The 19,395-nt window shown below is 50.0% G+C and overlaps 1 protein-coding gene across 2 annotated transcripts in view; it reads left to right on the forward strand.

The window, feature by feature from the left end:
• ERO1B (endoplasmic reticulum oxidoreductase 1 beta) overlaps window positions 1–19,395 on the forward strand; it is an 88,656-nt gene that overhangs the window by 22,013 nt on the left and 47,248 nt on the right. Inside the window, exons 1-6 of one of the 2 annotated variants that reach the window (XM_085895771.1) lie at window positions 244–515; window positions 1,181–1,300; window positions 3,756–3,839; window positions 4,040–4,081; window positions 4,465–4,544; window positions 13,371–13,444. In XM_085895771.1, coding sequence (XP_085751897.1) covers window positions 447–515; window positions 1,181–1,300; window positions 3,756–3,839; window positions 4,040–4,081; window positions 4,465–4,544; window positions 13,371–13,444 — 469 coding nt within the window. In that variant the 5' untranslated portion in view covers window positions 244–446. Of the gene's footprint in view, window positions 1–243; window positions 516–1,180; window positions 1,301–3,755; window positions 3,840–4,039; window positions 4,082–4,464; window positions 4,545–13,370; window positions 13,445–19,395 lie in introns of those variants that run through there. The other variant, XM_085895770.1, reaches the window with a different exon arrangement.

Raw genomic sequence — 19,395 nt, forward strand, 5'->3', positions numbered from 1 at the left:
TTTAAGCACTGTATTTGAGTGGGCTTATTGTGCTCGTACCTATGTCCATTTGCAATCGGAAATTGAAAGCTTCGTCCTGGTTGAACGGATTCTCGCCAATTGATGAACGTCCTCTTGGTTTATTATCAATGTCTATGTGTACAGCTGCGGCAGCACGCGCTCTAACCTTATCTTTCAAGCTCTATTCCCATCGTGGCTGAGCCCGATAGGTGCCCCTGGCGGGTTTGGCCATTCCCGGTAAACTGCTGGCTCCACGGTGATGGAATATGGATGTAGAGAGTGGGATGAGAGTGTGGATATACGGAGTTTTTGGTGATTGCGTGCAACCTGTCGAAACCAAAGAACCCAATCGTCGGGGTTCAGACCGTGGTAGTATCGCGAACCTTTCGGACCGAGAACCTGGTACCGGTTCTGTTTAAGGATCTGCATCCCAGGCCAGACGGGTGATGAGTGCTCGCCGAGCTCAAGTGCTCCTTTCATTGCTGCCTCTCACTGTAGCACTTACACAGACCAAGGTGCAGGTCTTGCTGTGGCTATCTGTCAAGTCCATGGGCGGTTTGTGGGAGACTGGTTAAGAATGGCTGAACAGTCCAGTCATTCGGATCTCATTGTAATTCACTATTTGTAAATTCCATGGTTGTGAGAAGTGGTGGCTTCCGAGGGACGTGTTTTTGACACGTACCTCTGGAAATGTAGATTTGAGGTGTTGCGACCATTTTCGACTGCATTGGGTCAACTCCAAAATATTCTGCTTCGGTTATGACTCCAAGTATAAGATTAACTTCACCTGGGTCTACCCAGTTATCCTCAAAGATCTGTGTGGGTGGATTGATGATCCTTTCAGCGGTAAATGTTTTAGCACACTGTGCATCAATTTTGAACTGTTTTGTGCTTCACCTCAATTCCCCATTGCAATTGCTTTATAATCAAGTGAACTGTGCAAGGAAAATTCCCGAGAGGTGTGAATTGGTTTAAAGTTGCAGTAGCCTCCTGCTGAGATGGTTAGTGGTACACCAATTAGTATCGATTGCTTTAAAATAAATAAATAAAGGCAGGAGTTTTCATTTGATTGACATCACGACATTCGACCCTATTGTAACATTATCTTTTATCTTTTACCGGTTTGTTTGACCATCGGTGACCCAAAGTGACAGCCTGCTCACATCTCCCTGTTTTGCAGCTGAGCGGTGTCCTCGACGATTGCTCCTGTGATATCGAAAGTATTGATGATTTCAACAACTATAAAGTGTTCCCAAGGCTTGAGAACCTTCTACAGAAAGATTACTTCCGCTATTACCAGGTGAGGTTGCCATGGAAACCTTCCTCTGGGTAAGACCTATGGGTACTGGCATGGCTACAAAGGACACACATTCCACCTTCTGGTTATGCAACTCGTTAGGCTTTGTGCGAGTTTTTCGGGCAATATTTTATTTGTGATTTAATTCAATGAACTGTAAATGAGGTTGGTGGATTCATGTACCCCCCCCCATTCCCAAAACACCTCCTACCCTGCACACTCTCACCCCCTCCAACTACTGAGCTGTTGGTGTGGTTGAAATTCCACCATTTTTCAGACATATGTAGATTGCCTCCATTGTATTGGATGCATTTTTACCTCCGTCATCTGCGATGGATGTAGGTAATGTTTTCACGTCTGGCTGTCTGTTCGTTTGTTTGTGTGCAGGATATCTCAAAAAGTTGTGGACGGATTTGGATGAAGTTCAGTGGTTGACGAAGAAAAATTGATTTGATTTTGTTGCAGATCTGGATAGTAGAATTTTTTTTTTTCTTTCAACGATTCTTCACGATTAAGATATAGGGGCAACAACAATATACAGTGTAGCACGATATTTCAAATAGTTGTGGATGGATTCGGACGAAATTTGGTGAACAGTTTGGGTGTGTGACAAAGAATTGATTCAATTTTTGTGAAAAGATTCAGATTAGGATCTATATATATATATATATATATATATATATATATATATATATATATATATATATATATATATATATATATATATATATATATTGAAAGTGACCACCATAAAGAGATGAGGTCAAAAACGGTAAAAAGATATTTCAAAAGGTTGTGAACGGATAGACAAAACTTGGTAGATGAGGTGGGTAGGTGATGAGAACAAGCCAATTAGATTTTGGTTCAGGTCCAGATGCAGATCCGGCCTATCGGTGGGATACAAAATGTAAACTGTTCAGCCTGGTGAAGGTATGCACTCCACTGAGTGCCGTTCTAGTTTAATTTGTTTTTGACAGTTCTGTTCTCTTTCAACAACAACAAAAAAGTGACTGCGTAGTTTATTCTCCAAAAAAAATCTCTCTGGCTAGCCAGATGGAAGGTCTAGATTCCAGAGCAGGGGTTCCCAAACCCAGCGTCATTGCCCAAATTTGAACCCCCCCTCCAAATCCCAGGTTTTGAGGGGGGTTGTTTTCATGTCGAAAGCGATTTCTCAGACGATTTTTATCGTGGGTACCGATATCATTTGGATTGCAAGACGAATGTGATTTCAAAGTTTGGGTCATGGACAAAAGTTTGGGAACCAATGCTCGAGAGCCAGCCAGATTGCCAGCCAAATCAGGAATACCTCAGGACTCTGGAGGTAGGCACACTTGCCTTGAAGCCATCTGGGCTTGGTTTGAATCACAGCCCGCCCCACCCCAAAGTCACCTCTGCCTGCCCCACCCCAAAGTCGCCTCTGCCTGCCCCACCCCAAAGTCGCCTCTGCCTGCCCCACCCCAAAGTCGCCTCTGCCTGCCCCACCCCAAAGTCGCCTCTGCCTGCCCCACCCCAAAGTCGCCTCTGCCTGCCCCACCCCAAAGTCGCCTCTGCCTGCCCCACCCCAAAGTCGCCTCTGCCTGCCCCACCCCAAAGTCGCCTCTGCCTGCCCCACACCAAAGTCGCCTCTGCCTGCCCCACCCCAAAGTCGCCTCTGCCTGCCCCACCCCAAAGTCGCCTCTGCCTGCCCCACCCCAAAGTCGCCTCTGCCTGCCCCACCCCAAAGTCGCCTCTGCCTGCCCCACCCCAAAGTTGCCTCTGCCTGCCCCACCCCAAAGTCGCCTCTGCCTGCCCCACCCCAAAGTCGCCTCTGCCTGCCCCACCCCAAAGTCGCCTCTGCCTGCCCCACCCCAAAGTCTCCTCTGCCTGCCCCACCCCAAAGTCGCCTCTGCCTGCCCCACCCCAAAGTCCCCTCTGCCTGCCCCACCCCAAAGTCCCCTCTGCCTGCCCCACCCCAAAGTCCCCTCTGCCTGCCCCACCCCAAAGTCCCCTCTGCCTGCCCCACCCCAAAGTCCCCTCTGCCTGCCCCACCCCAAAGTCGCCTCTGCCTGCCCCACCCCAAAGTCGCCTCTGCCTGCCCCACCCCAAAGTCGCCTCTGCCTGCCCCACCCCAAAGTCGCCTCTGCCTGCCCCACCCCAAAGTCGCCTCTGCCTGCCCCACCCCAAAGTCGCCTCTGCCTGCCCCACCCCAAAGTCGCCTCTGCCTGCCCCACCCCAAAGTCGCCTCTGCCTGCCCCACCCCAAAGTCGCCTCTGCCTGCCCCACCCCAAAGTCGCCTCTGCCTGCCCCACCCCAAAGTCGCCTCTCCCCACCAACACCCCCCCCCCCAGCCAACTTGAGTTTTTCATGTTCAATGTCGTCCTGTTTTACCTATTTGCATCTCTACTCCATTTTTGCTCTTACGAGCTAATCAATATCTGTCCCTCTGACTTCACCTCCAATTCCTGACTCTTCTGACCAGGTGAATCTGAAGCGGCCATGCCCGTTCTGGCGGGCGGACGGACATTGTTCCATCCGTGACTGCCATGTGCATCCTTGCAGCCCGGTTCGTTGGTCTTTGTCATTCCTTATCCTTTTTCTCATTAACTGGCATTTTGTTTCACTGTGCATTACTTGCTGTATTCCTGTCTTCTCAACCCACACATCGTCCTCATCATCCATTAATTACTAATCTTTGCTGACAACATCCATGCTCATGGAGGACCAGTCTTTGCAGAAATATCCCTCTTTATAATGTGTTTTCAGAATGAAGTTCCCCTGGAAATCAAAGGAGAAGAACACAGAAAGGTTGTTTTGATTCTTCATTCATTTTGAATCCTTGAATGAGTAATAAACTGTTTTACCTATTTTAACCTACATGCACGTTTTGTTCCACTTTTGTTTGTTTTCCTGTTTTGCTCCTTTGCTTCCTCATCCATGCACAATTGTAGATCTCTGTTCCAAACTGCTTTGGCTTGGTTCATGTTTTATGATTTGCAATGTTTGATGCCGTTCGCCGAGTTTTGGTTTTTCTATCAAGTCTTCCTTGTTCCAGTCTGATCTTTCAAACTATTGAGGGGTAGAGCGAGTTGATTCTTGCCTTATGTTGATGCACTCCACATTGAGATGAGGTGTGACGTGTAATTAATAATGAATCGATTAAATTGTTTGATTTGACTTGTGCGTTACAGTATTCCAAAGAGGCAAACAAGATTGATGGAGAGGACTGTGAGGATGAGAGCCAGCTGGGTGCCATTGATGGTACTTTGAGGTGATTTAATGATTTTGTTTTACCTCGATGTGTTCACTTTGAGTTCTGTGTTTTTACCCCGTGGGGTGGATAACCCCACGGGGTCTAAGCGCCGCTCGCATTCTCTTTTCTTGTGTACAGTTCATTTGAACGTCTATTTCTACATTATTCGTGAGCATAATTCTATGAAAATTGACAGGCTTATGCAAGACACATATGCGCAGGCATTAGCTGAGCCCAAAGTGCGATTTCGTGCTGAGGAACGGCCCATTTTGGCCCATTTTGGCCCATTTTAAAATTGTTATTTCTCGGTTATTAGGGAACGGAACCGGACCAAATTTGACAGGTATATTCTTGAGGTCACTCTGCGGGCATTAACTGAGCCCAAAGTGCGATTCCGGCCCTTTGGGCCGAGAAACGGCCCTTTTGGCCCATTTTAGGTCATCTCTACTGAGATGACCTGATAAAGCTGGACCAAATGTCCGTGCGTCCGCCAATTTTTCTTTCCGATCTTGATGAAACTTAGTATGTGGGTAGAGGTCGTTGAGTGTTGCACAACGATATAACTTTTGTCCGGGTTCAAGGTCAGGGACGAGGTCACGTAAGTTATAAAAATCGCCATTTCCAAAACCTATCTTGTCTGCCATTCTACGAGATATTCGGCAACTGTTTATTGATTATGATATTAAAAAATATTATCTTGTATCTAACCGGACATATTTTTGAATTTCCTTCCCGTTTGATCATCACGTGATCTGGAAGATGGCCAAAAACGCCGATGTGATTAGCAAAGAAGGAAGGAAGGAGAAATGAAATATAAATATAAAACACATTTTTAGCCTTTTATATTTATACATTTTCCGCCGAAGGTGCAAAAGTTTCAAAACCCGAAATGTAAACGTCGGCATTTATTTTCAAAATATAATTCCGTGCGCGCGCGCCAAAATGCCGAGTCATCTTTAACCAAACTGCGCAGTTCGAGCTGCGCAGTTCGAGCTGCGCAGTTCGAGCTGCGCAGTTCGAGCTGCGCAGTAGAACTGCGCAGTAGTCTTCGGTCATAACTGAACATTGAGAACTTGTAGTATTGTAGAGATGACCGACACCCCCACACGGGGTAATTTTTTGAAATTGTTATTAAAAAAAAAAATACATATATATATATATATATATATATATATATATATATATATATATATATATATATATATATATATATATATATATATACAGTATATTAAATGCGCTGGGCAATGCCCAACGCAAAATTAAGTCGCAAATGATGATATTGTTATGGTTTCTCACCACTCCGGCGTGCGAGCGACCGCTTTTAACTAATCGCAGCCGCGCGCCCAACGGACGTGGAAAACCGAGTCGCAGCTTTCGGATCAACGCCAAAATCCAGCTACGGGTGTGTTTTTAATCGCACCGTAAATCAGCCAACTATTCTGTCCACACGCGACAGGGTCCGATCGCCGAATTGTCGATTTACCCAAGTATGCGCGTAGACAGAAATGCCAGGGATTTACACCTCGACGGGACCCGTACCGATACGAGCCGTTGTATGCAGCTCACACCGTTTGCGATTTGCCGAGCGGTTGTATATCGCCAAGCCCCGCCGGATCCGATTACTTTATCGGCTATTTAAAAGCCAGCTAATATTCCATACGTAATAATGACAGGAAAGGACGCAACGAACAGGTGAACATTTAAACAAGGACATTTATGTCACACACAGGCACGTATGCAATCAAGGCAATGAATGCAATGGCGGTAAGGGACAGGACACGAGCAAACAAAGATCTACAGCCATATCTATTTATTATTTACACAATCACTTAACAGTTCTACTTATGGACACTGCGCCACAACTTTCATACAAAGAAGACCCCAGGAAAGGAAAGGGCAGACTGGACCCGTAGGCCTTTATGTTCGTGGAACTGTGAAGACCGCAAGAGCTCCACGAGACCGTGCTGGTTACCTGCCACCCTCGTGGTGACTCGCTGGCTGGCGACCTCTCTCCGGCTTTCTCCACCTTCCCGCAGTTCTGCACGGCCCTGCAGGCTTGGCTGCGCTCTGACTGCCCTCCACTGGACTCGAACCTTGTGGTGTTCTCCCGAATGCGCCGCGACTCCAAAAGAGACTGCAGCTCAACTCTGCGGTGCACCCAGACTGACTCAACTCGACTGACTGCTTGGCGTTCAGCTCGCCTTTTATGGGGTCCGTGGGTGAGGTTGATCTCTCACCTCTCACCCTTCACCCCCCGCTGGCTCCGCCTCTTTTGATATTTTGATCCGATTTCGTCACGAAATGCAGAGAAAGCGAATGTAGAAATCATCAGCCGTGGAAAGCGAACGTTGTCGAAGTCATCGGCTGCCGCGTCTGTCAGTGGAGATGCCGCTCGTCCGTGGGATTTGCCATGGCTGGCGAAAAGACGGCGACGTTTGTGGAGATGAAGGTGAGGCGATGTTGTGGTGGGGATGGCGTGGTTGTTGAGATGCGGTTGTGGTTGTTGAAGTAGTGGTTGTTCCAAAATAAGGATAGCAAAAGAATAATGGCTGACTCAAAGATCACAGCCCGGTTACACGAATAATTAATCCCCTTAAGACATCGGTGGGGAAATCTAATCTGAACACACACTTATCGACATAACTGATCTCTGGGAAACCTGAATGGTGTTCTGTGAATTTCCACAACCATAACAATATGAAACTTGCCTCACTCTTGTGAGGTGTTCTGGTTTCTTTTTCTGATGCGATGAAAATCTTACCAAATTTCAAAACTATCTGTCGTCCGTGCTATCGCTCACCTGAGAGTTGTACGAATGAACTCCCACGGGGTATGTTGGCATTCGAACTTGTTTGTTAAATTTCAACACAATTAACTCTGATTGGTGCTTCTCTTTGTCTTTTTTTTATTTTTAAATTTTATTGTTTATTTCCAGAGCTCTTTAATGTGAAGGTATCGCTGCAAAGGTACTTTTTGACCTTGGTTATTGGAGCTCTAACCTCCTGTACCAATTGTGGAGTACATTCAGGTATAGACTATTATATAATCATTTCTCTTTCCCAAAATGAAGTAATCCATTCTAAGGGGCGTAACTGTGCTGTGTCACGTGATTGGGTTTTCGTATATCATGCCTCGCCTGCTAGGGATGGCAGGAATGTGCTTCTGGTCACGCAATAAAGCGGAGCTGATGCTGGCACGCTTGCTTCTCGTGTTCCACTGCACCTCGTACACTCTAGTTGGCTGACGAGGATGGTTGAAAACGGACGTGTGCCCGTTTTCGTCGGAGACGACTTCGGATTGTTTTCAGAACAATTGGGATGCTATTTCCACGCGAATGATGTGGTCGACGAGAGCAAGCAGAAGTCGATCTTGCTCGCTTCGCTTTCGGCGGAGCATTATCGACTACTGCGTGATTTGGTGGCGCCGAACAAGCCCGGGATGACGGGCTGTCGTTTCGGGACATTGTGCAGAAGATGAAAGCACACATGGCGCCGAAGAAGTCTTTACAGCTCGCTCGATACCAGTTCGATCGCCTCTCGAAAGGGCCAGAGGAACGCGTCGCTGATTTCGTGGCGTGGATTAAGCATTCTTCCGTGGCATGCAAGTTCACGGCAGAGGAGTGTCCAGCTCGGCTCAGAGATCGTTTTATTGCTGGTTTACAAGATGCGAAGATGGTTTCAGCGGTTTTACGGCTGAAGGGTGAAGCCATTACATTCGACTCGGCAGTCAGCGCGGCTACAGCGGTCGAGCAGACTCGCGGGGATGTTCGAGCCATCACCAGCCACAACCCCCAGGGACGCGCGCACGACCTTCAATGCAGGTCGGACGTCGCCGTGCGGCGAATTGGCCCCGCGGACGTGTTTGGGATGCGGAGGTTGACACCTGCGCCGTGCGTGCCCGTATAAAGGCACCGTGTGTTTGAATTGTCACAAGGTGGGTCATCTGACGCGTGTGTGCCGTGGGGCGCCGGCCACCGTTAAGGTCATGGACGGCGATATGCGAGGCGACCCGGGGCGGAACCGGCGGCCGTTGATGGGCCTGTTTTCAATTGGCCCGGCGGCGGCGCGCCCGATGACGGTGGAAGTCGAAGTGAATAAAACGCCGATCACGTTCCAGGTCGATATGGGACCGGCTGTGTCGATCATTGGCGAACAGACCGCGCGTAGACTCAACGGCCTGAAGCTTATCAGGTCCAACCTCACGCTGTTCACGTACACCCGCGAGAAGATAACGCCAGTCGGGATGGCAGACGTGTCTGTGCGATGCCAAGGCCAGGTCGCCACGCTTCGGGTGTATGTCGTGCAGGGGAGGGGACCGTCTCTCCTCGGCCGAGATTGGCTGGCCCGCATCAGGCTAGACTGGGCCGCAGTTCACCTTGTGCAACCCCTGTCGAGCCGATGGGAGGATCAGTTGGAGAAGATTCTTCAAAGACATCAAGGGTTGTTTGGCGACGACCTTGGGAAACTCAAGGGCATGGAGGCAAAACTCTTCCTGAAGGAGGGGGTGGTTCCTCGGTTTTGTAAACCACGTCCGGTGCCGTATGCCCTGCGGGACAAGGTCAAGGGTGAACTGGATAGGCTGGAGGCCTGTGGAGTGATCGAACGGGTGTCGTGCTCAGATTGGGCCACCCCGGTTGTCATGGTGCTGAAACGGAATGGAGACGTCCGATTGTGGGGGGACTTCAAATCCACGGTTAACCCGGGGCTCAGCGTGGAGCAATATCCACTGCCGTCAATCGATGAGATATATGCGCGATTGGCGGGGAGTCAATATTTCACGAAGCTAGACCTGCGTGATGCATATTTTCACCTGCCGATGGATCCCGGGAGTAGCGAGCTTTTGACAATCAACACGTGTCAAGGACTCTATCGATATACCCGACTCTGTTTTGGGATTGCTTCGGCCCCAGCTTTGTGGCAGAAAGCCATGGATCAGGTTTGCATTGGCCTGCCCGCTGAGACCTACCTGGACGATGTGCTCATTGCGGGGAAAACAGCGGACGAGCATCTTGCGAACATTGCCCAAGTGCTGACAAAGCTAGAAGCGTGCGGCCTGCGCTTGAACAGGGACAAGTGCGCGTTCTTCAAGCAGTGCTTGGAATACCTCTGGCACATCATCACGCCAGAGGGGCTGTTGAAAGGTCCTCGGAAGGTGGAAGCGATTCAACACATGCCACCGCCTTGCGACAAGACGCAGCTGCGCTCGTTCATTGGTATGGCCCAGTATTACCAAAGGTTCGTGCGAGGGCTCAGCTCACAACTTGCACCGTTAACACGGTTGCTCAGGAAGGACGAGCGCTGGGCTTGGGGGCCTGCACACCAGGCGTCGTTCGACCGCGTCAAGCGGCTGCTCACAGAGGATACGGTCCTCGTGCACTACGAGCCTGCGCGTCCGCTCCTATTGGCATGCGACAGCTCTGCATATGGCATCGGGGCAGTGCTCTCCCACAGGATGGACGATGGTTCCGAGCGGCCTGTTTGTTTTGCATCCCGGACCCTGTCCGCAGCAGAGCGGGGATATACCCAGATCCAGCGCGAGGCTCTCAGCCTCGTCTGGGGTGTGCAGAGGTTTCATCAATACCTGCTGGGGCGGCATTTCACTTTGCAGACTGATCACAAACCGCTTCAATTCATCCTGAGACCCAAACGCGGGGTGCCGGTGGTAGCGGCCGCGCGGATACAGTGGTGGTGTCTGTTTCTTGGTGCTTACGATTATGATATTCAGTTCCGAAGCACTGAGAAGCATGCTAACTGCGACGGGCTCTCACGCTTGCCGTGGGCAGAGGGTCCAGCTGCGTCTGAGTTGGCCGACCGGGTCGATGTGTTCGCGCTGGGCCAGGTCCAAAGCGGGCCGGTCACGGCCAGACAGGTCGTGGTGGAATCGGCTCGTGATCCGGTGCTCGCCCGTGTCGTCCAGGCAATTTCTACGGGGAATTGGAGCGATCTGCCTTCGACACCGGTATTTCAACCTTTCACGTCACGCGCATCGGAGCTGTCATTGGTCCAACGGTGCGTTATGTGGGGAATGAGGAAGGTGATTCCACCGAAGTTCAGGCAGCGGTGTTTGGAAGAACTGCATGTCAGTCACCTTGGCATCGTGAAGACCAAGAGTCTTGCTCGTAGCCTGTTGTGGTGGCCGGAGTTGGACAAAGACATTGAGCAGTTGGTTAAGCATTGCGCCACCTGCCAAACAGATGCTGATAACCCGCGTCGAGCTTCGGGACTATGGCCTGCGCCAGACAGAGCCTGGCAGAGGGTCCATGTAGATTTTGCGGGGCCGGTTAATGGTAAAATGTTTTTGATTGTGATCGATGCATTCTCTAAATGGCCGGAGGTTGTAGTAATGCAGCATACATCAGCAAACATTGCAGTGGAGAAACTGCGGACGATCTTTGCTAATAAAGGGTTACCGGAGATCCTGGTCTCTGATAATGGTCCGCAGTTCATCGCGGGTGTATTTTATGAGTTTATGCGCCAGAATGGTATTCGACATCTAAGGTTCGCACCGTATCATCCTGAGACGAATGGGCAAGCTGAATCATTTGTTAAGATGTTGAAACGGGCTTTGCGCGGGGGTGGTTGCACCTGTGCAGACGGTGGTCGATGTCTTTTTGCTCCATTACAGGAACGCAGTTCATCCTGTCACGGGTGATTCGCCTGCCATTCGTCTCTATGGACGGGCATTGCGGTCCAGACTGGATTTGCTGCGACCTGAAGGGTCGGGGAGTGGGGCAGTGTCGCGGCTGCGCGGCTTCGATGTGGGACAGCGGGTAATGGTGCACGATTATTTCCACGGTTCCAAATGGGTGCCGGCGGTGGTCTCTGTGGTACTGGGGCCAGCGAATTGCATGGTGCGGACTGATGGTGGGGATGTGTGGAAGCGGCACGTGGACCAAATGCATGATCGCTGTTCAGCGTCACCCCCCCCCCACACCTCTCCGGGCCGAACGATGTGGGACCCCCACCCGTAATGTCGCCGGCACCTGACGTATCGCCAGGGCCGGATGTGCCGTCGCCCAGGAGGTCTTCACCTGATGCTGTCCTACCCGGGGACATCGGGCAGGCTGGTCGGCCGGGAGCGGTTGGTATTGCGGATGGCGCGAGGGTGTCACCTCGGCCGAGCCGGGAGGCGTCTGAGCCTGGACTGTCTGGCGGCGCTGCCCGTCCGAGGCGGGTCAGGGTGCGGCCGCGGTACTTGGAGGATTATGAGTGTTGATGGGTTTCAGGTGGTCATGTTATGATTGTCCTTTCATCATTTGACTTGTCATTTTACGAGGGGAGGAGTGTGCTGTGTCACGTGATTGGGTTTTCGTATATCATGCCTCGCCCGCTAGGGGTGGCAGGAATGTGCTTCTGGTCGCGCAATAAAGCGGAGCTGATGCTGGCACGCTTGCTTCTCGTGTTCCACTGCACCTCGTACACTCTACCGTGATCGGTAGAGTGTACGATTGCCCGTGTCGTCCAGGCGATTTCTACGGGGTGATTATCACGTTGGATCACCAGATTTCTACGACTCTGGTGATCTTTCTGAACCCTGAGCAGAGTTGACCACTTGTGCACCGTCCAACTCTTTCCACCTGATCCACTAACATCGTAGGCTATTGCTCCAATTGCGGATCTCCGTACGGGTTACTGCTCCTCCCCCAAATGTCATCTATCCAGCATAAACCTTTTTCTTTCACAGGATATCCCACTCACTTATCGCTTTCCTTGGTCATTCCTTGTTCCGCTTTGACAGACTCTGCATTTGTGCTGGTGGCAATGTTGCTATCTATCAGCCTGAGCTCCCTTCTCTGAACCCACTTGCCTCACCAATTCCTATTAAATATTTCTCGACCCACATCTGTCGGTGCTGCAATGTATTGTGTGCTTCTTGTACTGCTGTTCCAATTGTGATGACCCCGAGTATGAGGGCCACTCAATCAATCTCAGCTCTGCCATCTCCTCCTACCCCAGCTCTTTTCCAAATCTCGTGGCAACTTCATCTGCCACCATTCTATCTCGCTTTGCATTGGTCATCACTTCAGGCCTGACCCAATCTGTTGGATTCCCAAAATGGCTCCCACTTCTCAGCCAGACTTGGTCATGTGCAACTACCTCTCCTACCTTCCATCTTCCTCGACTTGCTTTGGCTCTTCAGATCATGTATTCTTGAAAGTTTGTCTGGTAGACATTTCCAAAATTGTGACGTTTGTCTCACAACCAGCCTCTAAATCCAGCAGCTGCCTTTTGATTCTCTTCTGGGCCGAGTCCTTTCTCTGCCCTCGGCTTGGACAATGCACAAGGTCTTAATTGGAAGTTCGTTGAAATATTGTTCCTCTTTGGGTTGGTGATGCTGATTCCTATCTTGCTCCCCAACTGCTTTAAGGCTGTGAAATCCAACATCCTCTATGTTGTAATCTTGACATGTGGCTGAATCTCAGGGTTTTCTTCTCATTCACTGTAGGAAGGTTCATTGGATTCAGTTTGCAATTGGTTCTGATTATATTTGCTTCTCCAGTCCAATCCTTGCCCCACAAACATGCAGATGGTCTATCCTAGGCTATGTCATTCTCTTCATGACAAGCCTTATGATCTGCTGCCCATTGCTGTGTCATTGCCTCTCACATGTCTACTTTTGTACTTTTTCTACACCCACTGAAATTCTATCCCCCTTTCATCCACTCTCTTTGTGCTATGATGCATCAACGTGTTCTCATCCACCTGTTTTAGATTTGGCCCATTATCTGTCTGTTGACCATTTCCTGTCTTCTGCTCTTCCTTGAACCTCAACACAAATTTTATAAAGAAATGGAGCATGTGCTCATTTGTTTACCTCTCCCCTACCTTCTTCTCTATTTAGTGACCAGAGCAAGAAGGCCTTTATTGACTGGGCCCGGCATGATGATTCACTGGATAGCTTTTGTGAAACTGACGGTGAGATAAAATGGTTTGTCTTTTGGTGCTACTAACCCAGGTTTAAACCAGAGTGGTGTCAAAGCCACCCAATGCTCGCCTGTTTATACATTTATTGTTTTTCATTTTTAAAAGACGAGTCTAATAATATTTTTTTATAAAGCATTGCAGTGAAGTCTGATCCAAATAATTTTAAAGCAATATATGTATTTGTATATTGAGCCTGGTGTTGGCGCAGTGGTTAGGGCAGCGGCTTGGGATCCAAAAGGTCCTGAGTTCAAGCCCCGTTGGGCCACTGAATTAATACACCAGGGGGTTGACTCAGCCTGTCATCCTTCTGAGGTCGGCGAAATGAGTACCAGTATACTGGGCCGGCGTATACCCCGGTTAAAATAGGTGTACCATATCCCTGTGTCGTAAGAGGCGACCAGGATTGCATCAGGAAGGGCATCCGGCGTAAAACATGTGCCAAATCACTATGCGGATCATACGGATGATCCGCTGTGGCGACCCCTAACGGGAGCAGCCGAAAGAAGAAGAAGAAGAAGAAGAAGAAGAAGAAGAAGAAGAAGAAGAAGAAGAAGAAGAAGAAGAAGAAGAAGAAGAAGAAGAAGAAGAAGAAGAAGAAGAAGAAGAAGAAGAAGATATTTATTTGTATATTGAAATCAGTAAACAAGAGGTCCACAAGAGGAATTCAAAACTCACAGAGGGGTGAACTTTCTTGCTGCAAAAAGTCAACAAAGGCTTTCTGAGGTAGGAAATGCCGATGGCCTGAACTGGAAGACGAACTTGAAGACTGGGTTAACACACATACAGTGGATGGTTGGGGTGTTTCCACTGTTCAGATTAGACTCAAAGCAAGATCGATCACTTTTTGTGGCTAATTTTCGGACGTTTTTGCGCTTGGTTTTTTTTTGCAACATTTGCGGCTTATAAACCAGTGTGGCGTGTGTGTGTTTAAATTCCGTTTTTTTTATTTTATTTAGGGGATGCGGCTTGTATAACAATGCGCTCAATGGTCCGAATTTTATGGCACTTGCCTTGCCATGAGAAATGCATCTAAAAGAAAAAGTAATATGTAGTGTTGGGAGTTAGAGTGCGAACAGGAACGGATGGAAAACAGCATCCTGGTTGCCATGGCAACCACTTTAGATGCCAAACGTATGTCATGACACACCATCTGCACAGTCTGTACCTATGTACCAAATATGAAACGTGAAAGTTGAAAACTTTGGGAGTTAGAGTGCAGACAGGAACAGACGGATGGACAGACAGACAGACGGACGGACGGACAACCGGTATCACATAATACGCCCCGATATATATATATATATATATATATATATATATATATATATATATATATATATATATATATATATATATATATATATATATACACATATAGTTGCGAATTTGCGCCCGCCGGCGTGCGAGCGGCCACGCAACTCGAATCGCAGCACGTCGCCCACCGGACGGACAATTCCGTCGTGACCCTCTCGGACTAATGCCGGGAACTAGTCACGGGTGGGCCTTTCGGCCTCACCACGATCGTGCCAATCGGCCCCCCGCGTGGGATAGGGTTGTTCGCCAAATTCGACCTACCTAAGTACCCACATGGAGGGTAGACCGGGCGATCGCACCTCGCCGCAGGTCGACTTCGGACACGGGCCACTTTAAGCGACCCGTTCCGTACTATCGGGATAACCGAGCGGTGTTATCAACCTCGACAGTTCCGATTAATTATCGGGCGTATTTAGCCCACTACCAACCCTTTACGTGAAGTAAGATGGAGATTCAATTAAAGAAAAGACGAAGCGAAACGGGAAAAACAGTTCAACATAAGGCACATTTATCCGCGGCACACGGAAAGCACACATATACAATTACAACAATTATGCACCAAAAGCAATTGCAACAAAAGAAACGCAACAATGCAGAGATACTACCGACTACGCGAGCACACGGCAACACTTACACAGTTTTACTTTACAGACGGCGCCGACAACACATATACTCAAAAGCAAAAGAAAAGGGCCACCCTCAACGACAAGGGGTCAGACGGGGCCTGTGGCCGCGAGACCGGGTGGAGCCTACCCGTCTTCTGATGAGCCGCAAATGTTGCGGCGGTGCCCCGACTCCGCGCTCCTCCGTGGGTTTCGTTGGCACTGCTTGGAATGGGGTGGGAACGGGGCCCCCTTTCCGCACTATCTCAGCGCGGGGGGGAAAAAGGCAGGAATTGTTGATGCTCTGGGGAAAGAGGATAACTGGCTTGCTTGGGTCCCGCGACGAGCGACTCCACTGCGACCTCGACCGCGCTCCCGGCTTCCCCTCTCTGCAGCTCCCCGACAGACTGACTCTCCTCCAGACCCGTCTTGACTGCTGCTGCCACACTCCGCCGCCGCCACACCTCTCCAACTCGCCCGAGCACAAAACCTCTGCCGCCACCACACCTCTCCAACCCGCCCGAGCCCAAAAACTCTCTTGACCGACAAACTCTTCCATTGCCACACCTCTCCAACTCGCCCGAGCCCAAAACTGACTGAATTCGCCCCGCGCTCGGCGCTTTATAGTACGGCAGGATAACCCATATGCAAATTTCCGGATCAGGATGAGCTCGGGGGCGGAGCCACGCTCGCCCATTGGACGGAGGAAAAGTGGGCGTGAACCTCCCCTGATCCTCGAATTTGCATATATCGATTCTACTCCGACGCGCCTGGAGGCGGGGCCAAATCGCCCCGCGCTTGCTGATAGGACGGAACAGAAGTGGGCGTGTATCATTCCTGATCCGACTTTTCCTCGGAAAGGCCGCTTTTTGCACCCGCGGCTCAGTGCGCGTCCCGCACGAGGCCAGGACAGCCTGACGCTCGGCGTTCACAAGTGGTGCGGGAATGGCCGCAGAAGGAGAAGAGGTGAAGGTGGTGGAGGGTCTAAAGTGGCGGTCCCTGGCCACGGTGACGCTTGGAATGGTGGTGATGCGATGTTTGCGAGAGCGAGTTGTGAAGGTAAAGGTCGTGGCTGTTGGCGTTGTTGTTGTTGTTGTGAAGCGGCGTTGCGGTTGGTGGTTGTTGTGTGATGGAGGTTGAGACGTGGTTGGTTCAAAATAAAGATAGAACAGAAAAACGGCTATCTTAAAGGGTCGCAGCCCTAATGAATCACATTTATTCCCTCTAAACAACGGGTTTGGGGCTAACTACACATGCACTTACAGAGATATCTCACCTACGGGACCTGAATGGTGGTTTGCGAATTTCCTCAACCACAACAATATATATATATATATATATATATATATATATATATATATATATATATATATATATATATATATATATATATATATATATATATATATATATATATATATATATATACACATATCTATCTCTTCTTCTTCTTTCGGCTGCTCCCGTTCGGGGTCGCCACAGCGGATCATCCGTATGATCCGCATAGTGATTTGGCACGTTTTACGCCGGATGCCCTTCCTGACGCAACCCTGGTCGCCTCTTACGACACAGGGATATGGTACACCTATTTTAACCGGGGTATACACAGGCCCAGTATACTGGTACTCATTTCGCCGACTTCGGAAGGATGACAGTCTGAGTCAACCCCCTGGTGTATTAATTCAGTGGCCCAACGGGGCTTGAACTCAGGACCTTTTGGATCCCAAGCCACTGCCCTAACCACTGCGCCAACACCAGGCGTATGTGTGTGTGTGTGTGTGTGTGTGTGTGTGTGTGTGTGTGTGTGTGTGTGTGTGTGTGTGTGTGTGTGTGTGTGTGTGTGTGTGTGTGTGTGTGTGTGTGTGTGTGTGTGTGTGTGTGTGTGTGTGTGTGTGTGTGTGTGTGTGTGTGTGTATATTTTTATATTTCTATTTTCTCATAAACTGTTCGCCATATCGATTTGAAATCTGGGTCACACATGTACCACCTGAAAAGGAAGGTGTGTGTGTGTGTGTGTGTGTGTGTGTGTGTGTGTGTATATATTGTTGCGGATTCGCGCCCGCCGGCGTGCTGACGGCCACGTAACTCGAATCGCGACACGTCGCCCACCGGACGGACAATCCATTCGTGACCCTCTCGGACTAACGCCGGGAACCAGTCACGGGTGGACCTTTCGGTCTCACCGCGATCGAGCCAATCGGCTCCCGCGTGGGATAGGGTTGCTCGCCAAATTCGACCTATCTAAGTACCCACACGGAGGGTAGACCGGGCGATCGCACCTCGCCGCAGGTCGACTTCGGACACGGGCCACTTAAGCGACCCGTTCCGTACTATCGGGATAACCGAGCGGTGTTATTCGTCGACCTCGACCGTTCGATTAATTATCGGGCGTATTCAGCCTACGACCAACCCTTTACGTGAAGCAAGATGGGGATTCAATGAAAGAAATGACGAAGCGAAGCGGGAAACAGTTCAACATAAAGCACATTTATTCGCGATGAACGGAAAGCACATATATACAATTCCACCAAAAGCACATAGAAAAAGAAGAAGAAACACAATGCAATTTTACACAAAAAGCAAATGTGAAAGCGAAGACACAATGCAGAGCTATCCGACTACCGAGCACACGGCAACACTTATACAATTCTACTTCACAGACGGCGCCGACAACACATATTCCCAAAGCAAAAGAAAAGAGAACCACCCTCCAGGATGAGGCGGGCCTGGGGCCGAGACCGGGTCGGGCCTACCCGTCTGATGATGAGGTGCGAAGCGGCGATGGTGCCCCAACTCCGCGGGCCTCGCGGACAGTGTCTGGTAGGGGGTGGGAAGGGGGGCCCCCTTGGTCGCACTATCTCAGCGCGGGGGGAAACAGGAGGGGGTTGCTGATGCTCGGGGAAAGGAGGATTTTTACTCTGTCTCGGGTCCCGCGACGAGCGTCTCCACCTCGACCAGGTCGCGCCGTCGGCCTCCATGGTGTGCAGCTCCCGGCACCGACGCGAGCACCCCCTCGTCTGCCCTCGCCGCCGCCGCCTCTCCACAGCTCCGTCCTCTTCGCTCCGACTCCAACTCCGAACTCTTCCTCCTGCGAACTCCTTCCAACGCACACACAACTCCAACGCACACGACGACTCCAACGCACACGACGACGACGACACTTTTCTGATGAACGCAGCCGCTTATATAAGCCCCGTGGCTTCGCCTTTGACCCCTGCCTTCGACCTTTCACCTCGCTCCCCATTGGCCCGAGAAAAAGTGGGCGTGAATGCATTTTGATCCATGAATTTGCATATAGCGACCGCCCTCCAACGCCCTGGAGGCGGGGCCAAATCGCCCCTTGCTCACCGATTGGACGGAAGAAAAGTGGGCGTGAGTCATTTTTGATCCGTTTTTGGAGCGGAAAATCCGTGGTTTTGTGCACGCTGTTCGGCGCGCGCCCTGCACGAGTCCAACACCGGTACCCACAAGCGGCGCAAGAACGGTGGCGATGCGACGGTTGCGAGGTGTGACGTGAAGCGGCGCCGCGGTGGGTGGTTGATGTTGTGATGACTGTTGAGACGCGGTTGGCGGTGGTAATCATGGCGGTTGGTCCAAAATAAAGATAGTAAAAGAAAAACAGCTATCCTGAAGAGTCGCAGCACGCATAAATGACATGTATTCCCACTAGACAACGGGTTTGGGCCTAACTACACATATACTTACCGAGATATCTCACCTAAGGGACCTGAATGGTGGTTTGCGAATTTGGTAACCACAACACTACCCCCTCCCCTTTTTACAGACTCGTCCCGAGTCGTCAAATTTTCGTGTGCCATCATGTGTAGTTTTCCCCGAGTACATTTTACCTACGGATCCCTGAGTGCGACATTCATGGTATTCGTGTCCCCAAAATAAATAACCTGAGGGCTGCGTAACTACCTAAACAAACTCACTCACACGGACGACTTAAATAAAATTGCCGGCGCTAAGACAGACATGCCGGGGGCGCACTCATATGTACAGTACATCTTAACCTTAACTTAC

The sequence above is a fragment of the Eptatretus burgeri genome, chromosome 9 (genome assembly GCF_056783735.1).
Source record: "Eptatretus burgeri isolate ZD-2024b chromosome 9, Ebu_testis_v1, whole genome shotgun sequence".
NCBI lineage: Eukaryota > Metazoa > Chordata > Myxini > Myxiniformes > Myxinidae > Eptatretus > Eptatretus burgeri.